This window comes from Pyricularia pennisetigena (genome assembly GCF_004337985.1).
Source record: "Pyricularia pennisetigena strain Br36 chromosome 4 map unlocalized Pyricularia_pennisetigena_Br36_Scf_6, whole genome shotgun sequence".
In the NCBI taxonomy this organism is placed as follows: domain Eukaryota; kingdom Fungi; phylum Ascomycota; class Sordariomycetes; order Magnaporthales; family Pyriculariaceae; genus Pyricularia; species Pyricularia pennisetigena.
In genome coordinates this window covers 1,431,564-1,445,811 of record NW_021940918.1, presented here as the reverse complement: position 1 = coordinate 1,445,811, position 14,248 = coordinate 1,431,564, and the positions used below count along the sequence as shown (strand labels likewise).

Genomic DNA, 14,248 nt, shown 5'->3' with positions numbered 1-14,248 from the left:
ATCAATCCATTATGCACAGCATATATACGCTCCATATAACGCCGAAACTACACAAACCAAAGTCAAATCAACCATCCTCTCAAGGCTCTGGCGGCCCATCTCTTGTAGTCGAGCGACTTATGTTGGCTCGAGATGCAGCCCGCACCACCGCCGGAGGTGGGATGTGCCAATCTGATAGATCATCGTTCGATGATAAAGGCTCTGGTCCTATACTGTTTCGTCTTTGACTAGAGCTTGGCAATGTCGGTGATGCAAGAATCGGTCTTTCGTCATCTTGAGGCTGGGCCCGCCCCGAACCCTGTCGCGATTCGTCCTCCTCGAGGAGCTGGGCCAGCGCCGCTCCTCGCCTCGCCGGGGCGGGAATCACTGTAACGGGAAGGCTGTCCGTGTCTGGCGTCGGCCGGATCCTCTCCCGAATTCGCTCTGCTTGAGTGACAGCAAAGTCTTCCATACGATTTCGTATATCCCACCTGTCAGATTTTCCTTCTCGTGATACCTGCAGTTTTGATCGAGATTTGCTAGCAGTCGATTGGCTATCAGATGAGTCCTCAGCCGAGCGTGTGCTTCCGCCGCGGAACGGTAACGTTTGAGTCAAAACACGCCATCCTTTCGTTGCTGTACTTTCTGAGCCGCGGCTACTTTCTCCGCCTTGCTGGGATGATGCCGATGGTTCTTCCGAGTCAGCCCCGGCCCGGGTACCTGTCCTCGAAGTAGTAGCCAAGCTTTGCCTTCGTTCCCGTCTAGTCTCCTCTCTGCTGAGAGCAACGAGGTTTTGCGGGCCTGGCGATTGCTGATCTCGTGGCGGCGATGGTGAGGCGGACTGAGACCCCGAAGGTTGGTCATGAGATCTGCCATCTTCAACGGCTGCATTCGTGCTGGAAACGTCTCCCACTGCAGGCTGACGCTCTGTGGAGAGCTGCGGCGGCGGTGTCGGCCGCGTGGTCGTCCTCGAGTGCACATCGGTTAGTGGATGATATCGGATTGCGTACACTGTGCTATCGGCGCTGGCAGTATCAGTCCTGCTGACAGGTGTGGCCGCCGGCGGTGGCCTTGCTGGCCACAAAGGAGGCTGAAGAAATCTCGCAGCCGCTGGCCTGACATTCTTAGATGTTTGGCGGATGTTGTCCTTCTCAGCCGTAGATACGTCGGCCCCGTTGTTTGGCCGTGATCTGTATCGGCTGGTGATTGATGTCCACAGTTGTGCATGATTCCTTCCACGCCCAGAGTCGGCTGCAAATCTGTCGTGGGACCCATTGGCTCTTCTAGCCCGTCGACGGCCAGCACCATCACCAACGGCAATGCGACGACCGCCCTCTCCATCATCATCGTCGTCATCGCCGTCGCCGTGAGAGCCTTTTGTAGCCCGACTTCTTTGAGGCCACGTCGCATCGGAGTCCGTCTCCAACATCTCATCGCCGTCAAAGACTTCTCTACCCAAAATGCCGTTCCGCTTCTCTTCCCTTTCCAACGCCTCGATGCGCTCAACCCACTCCCAAACAATAACACTCGCCGCCGCTGCTCCCACCCACCGTACATAGTCACCCCAGCCAGTGAATTCTGGCTTTGAGATATCCAAGATGAAGAAAACGACAGGAACAAGGATGCTGAGAAGTGAAAGCCCTGCAACGAAGCATATGTTCTTCATCTGAGGATGATAATAGGCATACTTCTTCTTCATCAAAGAATAATAAATCACCCATGCGGCATATAGAACGCCTAGAGCAAGCTGAAACAGGTAGCTAAGCGCAGGAATTGCGTCGGTGAAGCTTCCAGGCCTTGAGTTCCCGGGGCCGGGAAACTGAAAGCTGTTAAGAGAATCAAATATCAGGTCAAACGTGATGAGTGCAAAGGCGGTCCACTTGATGATGACCTTTTCCCTTTGTCGAGGAAATAAGCGAATCAAGGTCTGAGCTTGTGCGAGCCACAAGAATGTGTCCGAAATTATGCGGATGATCTTGAGTTCGGTACCGTTGAGAACCTTGTCCTGAAGCTCTCGGGCATTTTGAAGGCCAAAGGCGTACTGCTGCTCCGCCACTTTGAAAGTGTCGGCGGTCGCGATGGTGAGGGATATCGCAACCGTGAGGGCCGCAACTTTCTGAAGCCAGGGGCGACCGCCGATGATTCCGTGCCCAGAACCACCGCTCGTGAAGCCTCGACGGCCAAGCACAACAATTCCACCGTCCAGGAAAGATCGAGGGGTAATGACCAACATTATTACCAGTGTGTATGAGATGACGGTAGTAGCGGCAAGCGCGTAACATTGCGGGAAAGTTGATGCGTAGAATGGATCACTCAGGTCAGAAAACTGTGGACCGACTTGAGCCGCGTCATCAACGCCCGCCCCAGTGGTGCCACCGGGACCAGCGACGATGGCGGGCGTGGTATTGGGCGCACATGCAGGTTTAAAGGCAGCCGGGGCTGTCAAGGTGATGACCTCGCCATTGGACATGACAAGGGCGCCATTAGCAGGTAAGTTGACGGCCTGACAGAGGCGTGCCCGCGAGGTCCGCCCTTCGTCGTCGGACGTTGCTGGTATCAGCTGCCGGGCCTCGAGGGGATCCATGGCTGGTATTAGAGATGGCTACGGCGGCCAGCCGCTTTTGCTAACTCTATTTGCAATAATGAACACAAACCGTCGGTTGTCGCCGGGTATGCATTCGTGATTCTAGGCCGCGATCCCCATGGACGCGGAGGCACCGGGGCGAGGTTGGGAACTCTATGGGTACTCGCGCGTCGCACGCTAGCATACAATTCGGAATGAACTCGGCGCTGAGTTTCGAACAGGCCTTCGTCTTGAAGATTTTAATCGGATTTTTGGTGTATTTTCGCAGGTGTCGTCGGTATGTATCGCGGTAGTCGGGTTTTGAGGCGAATTTAATCCGGACCTTTCTTTGGTGTATTCGTCGGGTATGCGGATGATCGATCAATCAATTGTGTACCAAAGTCCTTCGTGTTACACGCGCAATTATGAAAGACAACCGATCGCGTCTTGTCGAAATAATCTGGCCTTTGGAGTCTTCGAGCTCGTCGGATAATAGCTATCGGATTTCGGTATTATCGGTTGCCGCTGGGTGTTATGGCATTCCCGTAAAGGTGTAGAGGCGAGTTCGTGAGGGTGATTGATTGAGGTTATGGCTGCGGAACGGACGGTGGCCAAATGGGAGCGATCGGGTGGGCCGCCCGACCACTCAAAAACTGGGTAATCGAAATCAACCACCACAGGCGAAGTGCGGATGAACTTAGGGGAGAGATGTGGGGTCGGGTCGCTGAGCTATGAGGGGGCGCTCCTAGCACCCGAATTGGTTCAATGTTGCTTTCCGATGATTTCTCATGCAATAGACCAAACACAAAGGAATCAGAGGTACATTACTTCGTACATGATGCAGCACCAAGAATCCAAGAATCCAAGAATCCAAGAATCCAAGAATCCAAGACAATTGAAGCCAACTATGATCGAAGCCAAGATTCCGGGCACGCAGAGATTTGATTGCCGATATAAATTCTTCGGATGAAAATGACTTTGTTCCTGCGCGGGATGCAGTTGCAGCTGATTTATGCTATTTGTGGGCATTGTCGATTCGTGTCTCGAAAGTGTTTGAACATTTATTTCAATTTTGTAGCTGACAGCGAACCGCTGGTCACCCGCCCTACCAACATCCACAGGGGATTGGTTCGACCTGAAAGTCCCAGGTGCGCCATGATTCCCATTTTGGTTTTTATGGCTTTGACTTGATGGATCAATCCCTCACAGCCCAGTAGGAGCGGTTTCTTTTCTTTTATTTTTTTTTTTATTTTTTTTTATATTTTTCTCTTCTTATCTTTCTTTTTTTGCGGACGGAGCGGACACGGTGTGGTATACCTCCCAAAGGAGGAAATAAGACCTAGTGGATCCATTGGGCCACCCAGCAAATTGACCCGCTACGAGCAAATCGCTGCAGAGCCCAGAGAGGGACAGTACAACAGTAGCATACCCAACTGCTCCGTAATTTTGGATTCAATGCACAATTTCACACTCGTGCATCGCATGCATGCAAGAAATCAGGAACAACATTTGACAACAGGCTCCAAAATATCGACTAGAACAGATAGACTACAAAGTTGCGATGGTACTTGCTATACTTTAGTAAGGCAGAAACAAAAGTAAAAAGTAAAGAAGCTTCAAAAGATTTGCCTGGGACCCAGAAATGCCCACCCGAGAAGTCAAGTCTTGGCACGGTTAAGCATTTTCCAAGCGCCAAGAAATCCATCCTTATGAGCCAATTCGGGGCAGGTACCGAGAGGTGAGGGTGTACCAGTATGCACGTAACCGACAACAGGCAGCAAATACCTACCGCAAAACACTTGGATAATTATTGTAATGTACTAGGCGGTAAGATCCGATACTTTGGATAATGCAGTTACGAGCGTCTGCATGTGCAGGGTGGCTCTTCAGCTTTTCTGGTAACAGTCCGTGGACTGGATGGGGCTTATAAAGAACGGCCCAGCTGCGCACAAAAATCAAGTTGAGAACGGGCCATTAATCTAGAGCACTGTACTCGGTCTAGTCAAATCATTGAAGCACTACCTATCTCCATCAATCTCTAATCTCTTGTTTGTTGTGTTGACGCCGGATCATTTAAGGGGCCACTTCATCCTCCGACAGATGTACCATGTTGTTGGTACTGTTTCATATAAAATTCCACGTGAAACCGACAGTCCCGTCATGTGAAATGGAGGATTCCCAGGGAATGTTCCCTCGGGCAGGCAGGTACGGTAGGTACGCCAGGTAAGTACCTTGCGAAGGGATGCACGACTCCATGTTTGACGAAGAAGAGGCTTGCGAACAAAGACCAGCAAACCCCACACGGTTCGCGAGGTGCCATTATTTCTGATTCTACTTTCTTTACCTGTCTGGCCAATCACCCTCAAGTAAAAAAAGAGAAAAACTGGGGACCCAGTTGGATTGGGCACCTAAGCTAGGTTAGGTAATGAACGAACGTATCGGTTTGACTGAACTGAATAATACACTCCGTATCCCCGCTCATGAATACCACATAGCGCGGTGGTGCGAATAAGAAGATCCCAGCATTGATATTATCACAAGCAAACACATGACCTCAATTGGTTTCGCGTTCTCGTCCTGATGTTTGGTATGGGCGACGACATAGACCGACAGCACAGCATTGCAATGTTGAGAAAAGTCCACTTAGCCCGGCTGCTATTACTAAATAGGTCAGAGGCTAGTTAGTGCTTTTGCCCACGGCGCCAGCAGAAGGCTGGCTTAGTTGGGCTTTCCCAATAGGGTTCGTGGCTTCCTTAATATCATTGAAACTGATTGCAGCCTGAGGCCACAAATTCCCTATTTCCAGCCATCAATCAGCCTGAGTAGTCAGGATAACGGCGCATTCCCTACTCCACCCAGCACCATTCTAATCCCTGCCGAACATCACACACCAACCACTTTGGCTACGTAGCTGCGGGATGCCCCAGGTCGTCAAACCATCCAATACTGGAAAGATTTGCATGGGAGACACCGGCCGTTAGAATTCAAAGATAGCCAAAGTTGGTCTTTCGTAAGTGCTGATGTAGCAAAGAAGGTAAAACAAAGGACAGGGCAAGCAATTGGGCACAACGAACCTTGATGTATCTTTTTTTATTATTAGTTAGTTGTTCTTTTCCTTCCCTGCCTACTTTGACCACCGATTGACCAAGGCAGCCAGGACCACCCGCTCCTCATTTCCATCCTCACCCCTGTTCTGTCATGCCTCTCTGGCGTCCAGCCTTGATTTCCACCAGCAATTGAGCTGTTGTTTTAGAAACTTTTTTTTTTTTTGAACTTGGTTTCTGTACACCTGTTTTACTCGTTTGGCTTCCATCCTAGATCCCAGCTGCTATTGCACTCAGCAACAAACAACACATCGACAAAGGCAACGATCCAAACCCGACCGACAATTGACATTGGCCGACCGACCGAACGAATGCAAGCGGGCTCCTAGCCCAAGATAGCCCTTTTCTCCGCCTCCTTTTCCGCCCGCCTTGGCCGCTCAGGCTCAAGCGACCATGACTCGCCCCGAAATCATTCGCGCCGGTATGCTCCTCCTACTTTATAAGTCCTCGGCTCCTGCCCGTGCGTGGGCCACCGCCAGGCGTTGCTTCAACACGCGCCGCCCGACGTGATACTTTATGTGGCTTGTTGCCCGCCCCAAACTTTGAGTCGCGTGCTGACACTGCTTGACCTCTCTGCCAAACCCATATTAGACTCGATTGATCTTCAGGATCGCGACGCACCCTCAGCTAAGAATCATCCGCGCCATCCCCCAGTCCAGTCTAGCCAACCGACGAGCGCACTCGCGCCCCATCAAGCCGAGACTCTGAGGGAGGTTGCCGCCGAGAGCGCAGAGGAGAACTCGCGTAGCCCACGCGTGTCTTGGAACTCTGGGGTCGACTCGGGAGACCTCGAACAGCAAGCTGAAGATCTAGTCGCCGGTGTTTCCGGCTCGTTTGAGGGCGCCTCTTCAGGCAGGAGCAAGATGCAACAGCAAGATGCGCTCGCAATCGCGCAAAACGGCGGCAATGACCTCTTGGAAGATGATATAGACCCTGACGGCGACGAGGACGACGACATGGACAAAATTTCGAGTTCTCCCTCAATCGAAGATGGTGGGTACCCAGTTTCGCCGGCTGCGCCTTGCACCCTTCCAAAAATCCCCTTCCCGGGTAGTCTTCCGGGGCCGATGGCTCAGGACGACGACGCAAGGTCGTCATCTCCGTGCTTGGAAACCCCCGAGCATATGCCTATAACATTCACCATGCAGAAGAACAGTCATCGTCGTCAGGCCGAGAGTGAGTATAAACGTGCGTATAACCACGAAGATGGAAGTCAGTACGAAGGCAATTCAGTAGACCAAGAGCAAAGAATGGAGCATGGCAAGGAATATGATGGGGGTTATTCTGGAGAAGAGAATTTTACTCAGGTGTCCAACTATGGTTGGGAACCAGAGTGCGCTGGACAAGAGGTGGAAACCTATGCCTAGGAGTCCGGATCCCCACAGTCTTGTGCCAGCAGTCAACTCCACGACTGTCCTGCCCAATCTGGTTCCAACGCGCACTTTGTTGACGCACAAGGAGGCGATCTGGCAGTGGCCTATAGCGTTTCCGAGGACGGTGATGACGACGATGACTTCTATGCCTACCAGTCTGACCCCCGTTATTGTGATTCTGGCTGGAGCTCGGAATGCTTACAAGACGCAGAGGACATTGATTTCGAATTCGTATACGCGCTACATACATTCGTGGCTACCGTCGAGGGGCAAGCAAACGCGACCAAGGGTGACACCATGGTGCTTTTGGACGACAGCAATAGTTATTGGTGGCTCGTCCGAGTCGTCAAGGACAGCAGCATCGGTATGTTATCAAACAGAACCATCCATCCTAGCTGCCAAAAGGCCGATTCCCTTTCTGACGGCGTATTCGCCAGGTTATCTCCCTGCCGAGCACATTGAGACACCTACCGAAAGGCTAGCTCGACTGAACAAGCACAGAAACATTGATGTTAGTACCAGAATTAATCCCACAGTGCGTTGTGGCTCCGTCTAAATGGTTTTTTTTTTTTTTTTTTTTTTTTTTGTCTTTAGCTATCCGCGACCATGCTCGGAGATCAGATGGAAAAGACCAAGAATCCTATCAAGTCTGCAATGAAGAGAAGGAAGACCAAGACTGTGGCCTTCGCGGCACCGACTTTCCATGACTACTCGGACATTGACTACTCAACGGAAGAGGAAGACCCAGAAATGGATTTCTACATCAGGCAACAACAGGCGCAACAGCAACAAGAGCAGCAGCAGCAGCAGCAGCAGCAGCAGGAACAGCAACAAGCACAACAAAACCAACAGCAACAGCAGCAATCGCAGCAGGTGGTCAACACGCAAGCAGCCAATGAGGAAGAGCCTAGCCGTGCTGAATTCGCAAAGAGCAGACAGCAAAAAGATGTAAGAGCTGTTGATCCCGTCACAGACGAAGCCGACAACGATTTAGCAACGGGAGGCAGGACCAGTGAAGATATCTTTGAAGCCTCCAAGTCCATAACACCTGGGCCGACTAAGACAAAGGATGGAACTGTCAGAGACTCATTCTTCAAGGACGACACGGTTGAGACCAAGAAGATTACGCTGACGCCCAATCTCTTGCGAGACGATGGAGGACCGAGAACATCATCGGATTCTAAAGACTCCAAGCAGAGGCCAAGTCTGGACAAACTGGAGAAAGATAGTGTCCTTGGCAAGGATGACAAGAAAAAGAAAGACAAGAAAGAGAAGGAGAAGAAGCCCAGTGCCATCCGGAGTTTTTTCTCGAGGGGTGGCAAAAAGAAGTCCGTTGATGAGGATGACGACCTGTTATTGGGCAAAAGATCAATGGAGGCCATATCAGAAACTCAAGGCAACGATGGTGACGAGATTGACGAAGCTCAATCGCCAGAAAAGACCGCGGCCCCGGCGCGCAACCCCAGCAAGCTCCAGAAGCAGCCCCGGACCGAACCGTCTCCAACGCGCAAGCCGAGCTCTGCTTCGCGCGAGACATCCATTGACAGCTACAACGAAACTAGGGCCAACAATGTGGCCAACGTTCCGCCAGCTACCATGCGAATCGTCGAATCTGACGGGCAAGATAGCCGAGATATGGCAGCCAAGACTACCAATGCACCGGTGGACAGTTCGAAAGGGTCAAAGTCGAAGAGAGAACCAAAGCCGGCCGTGTCAAAGGTTATGCCGTCCCGGATGCAAACCCCCGAAGCCAAGCCACAGAAGTCGGTCAGGGCAAAGGCCGCACCCGACCCGGATGTTGTGGCCCCTGCAGAAGATGTGGCTTCAGCAGAGGTTGTCAGAAAAGGCTCTACATCTTCCGATACAACAGCCCCCAAGGCAACTGCACGCCAACCGCCAAAGGCATCTGTATCTGAAGAAAGTGGACAGAATGTGCAGGTTGGTGCTTTGGCGCGTGATCGTCTGACGGAGTCACCTGTACAGACGACTGCGGAGACATCAAACAATCCCCCGGCACTCATGGGTGATACCTCTAGCCAGGAGGACCATTCATCTCCGATATCATCGCCATCGCCAGAGCTTGATGGGGACGAAGATGGCGGGCGGAGGCATCGCAAGGACGACTCGGTCACAACATCAACATCGACCGCTAGCACCGCATGGAACGACGCCAGCTTACGTGCCTATTTTGACTCGGGCACGGAAATCCGCGACATGCTCACTCTCATTTATGATAAGACAGATGTCGCTCCTGTAGGCCCAGATCATCCAATTGCCGGTAGTTTGTTCCGGGAACAGAACGCGAAGCTAGCAGAGATAACAACGGTGAGTTCCATAGTCCTTTTTCCTTTGCTTCGAATGCAGTCGTTGTTCAGCATACTGACAAAGGGGATAATACAGCAACTCGACAATATGCTCGGCGACTGGCTTGCACGAAAGCAAAGACTCAGAGGTGCTGCATAGACTTGCAACACACAGCAAATTCTAATGCCTACGACGATTCAATTTATGCATTTGAGCGGTGGCACGTCTCTTCCAAGCTCGTCTTTAGACTTGGCAACTGTTTGATGAACGAACGATCATGACTGTTTGGACGGATATTTAACTACTTTGGGGCGTTTCAAAATCAAAGTTACTCGTCTTTTTCTCTTCTTTTCATCCTCTTCTTTTTTTTTTTCTCGCCTCCCTTTCTCGCGACCGGCATTTTGGGGAGTACCAAACTTGAACCAGCCATCTTAGCTTCCATGTCCATATTGTCCTGTATGGCATTTGGTATTGAATTTATATATCCCTTGACACGTATTTAAAGGCAAAAAGTGAGAATATTAAGGCTGGCCGTATTTATGATTGTTAGTATTTTGTTATTGGCCAGCCAGAACAAGAGTGGCGTGTCTCTGTCGCTATCGGCCTATTTTGAAACATAGTGTTCTTTATAGACAAAGCAAGTCTACAATCATTCTGTCTCAACGGCGAAATGATTAACGAAGAGTCTGGTTACCGCTCACAGCCGAGCTAAGCCTCAAGTGCGTTCCGGATATGTTACTGGCGGATAGTTACTTACTGGGGCCGGCTACGGAGGTGTCGATGGTGCCAGACTCATTGTGAAGAGCCGAGAAGCAAAGGTCCTTGCTGGCGTCGCTGTGGCCTCGACGCGGAAGCTCGAGGACGTCCAGGTGCCAGTCGGCTTCCGCTGGAGGAGGCAGACGCACTGACTGGGTGGAAGGGTAAAGAGTATCCGAGTATCCTATTCACTAAGTATATCCGCTTGCTTGACGGAGTCACGTGAGTCGATATCCTGTTGGGCGTCTTTCCAGAAGCCGTTTGCAATGTTTGTATACAATACTTATTATACTGGGACCATCATCGCAGCGGCGCTCCCGGATACAGCCCGCCGCTACAACATCCTGAAACATAACAAAAAAGTAAAAGGAGATCACCACAGCAGATCGCGGACGTTAAGGTCCGGGGATACTTGAAACTTTCAAGTCATATATATTATGCTCCACTCAGTGCCAATCAATATTGTGGCACGAGTAATCTTCTCCCCTTGCAAACCTACCCATATTGCAGGGCATAGAGTTGGCAGCCTATATTGTCTTGTTCGAGGCTGTTGGCCGCCTGCACGAAGAAAAGTTTGACTCTCCACGCAAACTTTTGAGTGGCATAAAAATTCAGTGTTTAAATTCCTATTTTTTTTTTCAACGAATTATTATGCCTCAACCATCGACCGTCGGTCCAAATCCCATCATGCACCCACGCTAAGAGACAAACAAGACAAGGAAACACATGTTAGCTATAAGATCCTATATCAAATTCCAGCGTCTACTGCAGTACGACCGTGCAAAAACAAGAGTTCAATCGACAAGACACTTTTGGCATGGAGAAAAATAACACAGCTTGTGCAAAGAAATGAGCCATCCAATAGCTGTAGAGACATAGCCTGGCTAATATTCAGCACCACCGAAACTGCTGGCCCTAACCAGTGCTGCTCTCTCCTGGCTGTGTCGCGGTAGCGATTCCGAACTCTGCCGTCGACTGCGCGAAAACGACGGACGCGTCGATGAGAAAGACGTCCTCTGGCTGAGAGATGGCCTTGCTGGTTCGCCGGTTAGAATGCCATCACTGGCACCCGCTTCCATAATACCCGAGAGCTCATCAGCTGGCACGGCAACATCGTCATCAATGCGATGCACAAGCCAGGCAGCGCCCAGAACGGTGATACCTCCAAGGGCCATGACGATAGAGATACTACGATCTCCTGGAGTGCCTCGCGGTTTCTGGAAGAATTTGAATATGATGCTGGAGCCGACCGTCGCGATGATCTGCGGTGCTGCGATGGCCATGTTGTGTATGCCGAGGATAATTCCAGCCTGGTCCGCGACTTGCTCGTCCCTTTCCGCATCTAGCTGGCCCGAGCTGGCTTCGGATGAGGGAGTTTCGTCCTCATCATAAGTCTGATCCAGATTGAGTCCGCGGCGCCTCTGTTGGGCTCGCAGCACTGCATCACGCCTCGAAATCTCCGCTAAAAGTCGCACCAAGAGTTAGTCATGCTTTGCTCAAGACTGATGAGAAATGATGATGGGAATCATACAAGATATCAGAGACCATGGAGCCCACAAAGTCAGGGCCCACGTAATACCGACCAGCCCGATGAGAACCGTAGCTGCCTCGACTGATTCCACAAGAACAGTGCAGCCCATACTGACTGCAAACAGTATGTGGGAGAACATCCAGGCACGACGGAGCGTAAAGCCAGGGATAACCAGGCGGTCGAGCCACGACCGACTGCTGCCGTTAGCGTGCTTGGGATTAACTAGCGCCGTAGGGCCCTCGCCAGGCGCCTCCGCCGATACCAGTGGTGCTGCATCGTATGTAGGTTGAATGAAGAAAGGCAGGAAGACGTTTGTGCTCAGGCTTGTGATTGAGTATATCAACAGAGCAAAGGTTCCCACCCGAGTGGCGCGCTCGTATAGCTCATCGAGCTCCTTGGGAGTCATGTTTGGATTCTCGCGCAGGAACGGCTGTACATAGATCTCACCGATATAGGCCGACGTGTAGAAAAGCATGGGGAAGAAACCAACCCAGGCACAAAATTGCACTTGGCAAACCCTTTTGGTCACCGGAGGCAGGCGTTTCATCGACGTGAAGATCTTGGCAAAAAATGACAAGACGCCGGGCTGATCTCTTGGAGGTGGGCCCTCAAGTCTGGGATCACGCTCTTGTATGAAAACGCAGCTGATAATGACGGTGACTCCAAGTGCAATGCTGGCAATCGCACACAGATCCTGGAACTGCGTCTTTCCGAGCCACCAAACAATCTTTGGCAGGTTCACGAAACCAGCAACGTAGCCTACGATGTTTCCAACGCCAGTGATCCTGCTCGCCATGGCATTGGCAGCCTCTGGAGACATACGGAGTCAATTCAGACGTTCTGACAGACTGACTAGTCAGTGGATGACCACGGAAATGGACAAGACATACCTTGCTGATGAGATGGAGCACAATCCAATATAAACGCTCGAATTGCAGCTTGCACTAATTCCATGTAATACCATTAATTAGCAAACTAAGGACCCGAAGAAGATGAAAAGCTCGCATGTTCGGCTCGACTGCGCGGCTGCACCAAGAAAAGAAAACAAGAGAAGGACTCATGTTGCATACCTGTATTGATGGCGAAATCCAGAATATAAACCCACAGCACAGCAACTACGATTATGGTTGTCTTGACGCCATCGGAATCTGGAGCGGCGCCAAACAAACCAAGAACACCACTGACAATCTCCCTGGTCCAGGCCAAGAAGAGAAGTGAGGTAATGGTAGCAATGGCGCCGACAAGCATGAAGGGCTTCCGCTTGCCCCAGCGGATACGACAGTTGTCACTGAGCATGCCCACATATGGCTGCACCAGGGTCCCGGACAGCGGACCAGCGATCCAGACCAGAGCCATCAGAGACTTGCTCAGGCCGAGGGAAAGCAGATACGGCGAGCCATTGGAGAGCTCGACAGACCAGGCTATTTGCAAGCCTCCGATGCTAATGGTCAGCAGGATGAGGTACCACACGCTCTTTGTTGTCTCGAACGGGTCGATCTCGTCGTCGTCCTCGTCGTCCTCGATGGCCGATTCGCGGCGGGCCATGAAGGCATCGGTTTCATCATCCTGAGGCGTCAGTAGCGGCGACTGTTCGTTCTGCTTAGGGTCTTTGCGGCCATTTCGCCGCGACTCGTCTATCGATGCATTGCGCGCGGCGTTCGCGGCGGAGGCGGTTGGGGGCTCTGCTGATGACGGAGGCATGCGATTCGGGACGAGCGGACTCGGTTGTTTTGTATGGTTCCAGAGCGATTTGTGTCGGGGCAGTTGGTCCGAAGAGGCTCTCGAGATGCAAGGAGGAATGACAAGAGCTATTCTGTCTGTCGACGCACGATTGCAGGGTTTAAGCTTTAGAGAACTGGGATTTTAAGTTTTCTCAATGCAACGCTTGGCTTGGTTGGCCGACGGTGGTTTGCAAAGCTCGAGTCTGTAATTTTTGAATAAATCAATTCGAAACCATAGAAAAGAAAGTGAGTGAGTGTTTGGTGCATCACGCGCTCGAAATCCACGACATACCTTAGCTAACTAACTCAAATGAGGGGATGCCACGAGACCGAGCTTGGATGGATGTGATGGCATCTGCGGTTGGGCTGATATGGATTCCGGCTGATGATTCTGCCTGCATCAACAGGGGACTTGTATGGCATGCAACGACAACGGACCCAAGCTGCAAGTGTAATTAGGCAGTTCTTCTGAATTGACAAAATAAAATAAAGAAGCCCCAGTCAACCACCCTTGAGTGAGACCAGACGACCTCAGTCAGCAGCTTCAATTGGGTGTCCCCGCGCGGTTCGGCTTGCCTTGGGCTGCGTGTAAGGTGTCTACTACGTAATCGAGGTTCATCCATACAAACACATGGCTACACTAGTAAGGCGTGCCGATCCTCCATGCACTCACCTGTACACAAGTGGAGAAGTGATTTTGGGACTTGTCCATTAACTGAGGGCTGGGGTTGTTCCCGCTTTTCAAAGGCCCCGAACTTGGATGATCCACTAAGCTGCGCTAAAAACGAAACTGGAATCTTAATGCTTGGCGCTGTTGCGACTCGCCGCGTCGAAGCGCACTTCCATTCAAAGTCCGCCAGCCCTCTTTGGATGTGACATGTTCGGAGCAACCTGTGATTTATCCCACCCATCAACCA

At 51.4% G+C, this 14,248-nt stretch overlaps 3 protein-coding genes across 3 annotated transcripts; 1 reads left to right on the top strand and 2 right to left on the bottom strand.

The window, feature by feature from the left end:
• Positions 1 to 79: 79 nt before the first annotated feature.
• On the bottom strand, positions 80 to 2,563 carry PpBr36_06029 (uncharacterized protein; the record flags this gene model as incomplete). The annotated part of the gene is made up of 1 exon (XM_029893176.1): positions 80 to 2,563. One exon carries the CDS (start codon positions 2,561 to 2,563, stop codon positions 80 to 82), a length of 2,484 nt encoding a protein of 827 aa, XP_029745564.1.
• Positions 2,564 to 6,039: 3,476 nt separating this feature from the next.
• Positions 6,040 to 10,231, top strand: PpBr36_06028 (uncharacterized protein; the record flags this gene model as incomplete). Its single annotated transcript, XM_029893175.1, is given in 6 exon segments — positions 6,040 to 6,067; positions 6,238 to 6,979; positions 7,046 to 7,383; positions 7,400 to 7,530; positions 7,614 to 9,344; positions 10,073 to 10,231. The coding sequence occupies 6 exon segments, from the start codon at positions 6,040 to 6,042 to the stop codon at positions 10,229 to 10,231; spliced, it is 3,129 nt and encodes a 1,042-aa protein (XP_029745563.1).
• A 732-nt stretch (positions 10,232 to 10,963) lies between these two features.
• On the bottom strand, positions 10,964 to 13,329 carry PpBr36_06027 (uncharacterized protein; the record flags this gene model as incomplete). The annotated part of the gene is made up of 4 exons (XM_029893174.1): positions 12,681 to 13,329; positions 12,501 to 12,554; positions 11,611 to 12,420; positions 10,964 to 11,541 (listed from the first exon to the last, which is right to left on the bottom strand). Exons 1-4 carry the CDS (start codon positions 13,309 to 13,311, stop codon positions 10,964 to 10,966), a joined length of 2,073 nt encoding a protein of 690 aa, XP_029745852.1. The 5' UTR covers positions 13,312 to 13,329.
• Positions 13,330 to 14,248: the final 919 nt, after the last annotated feature.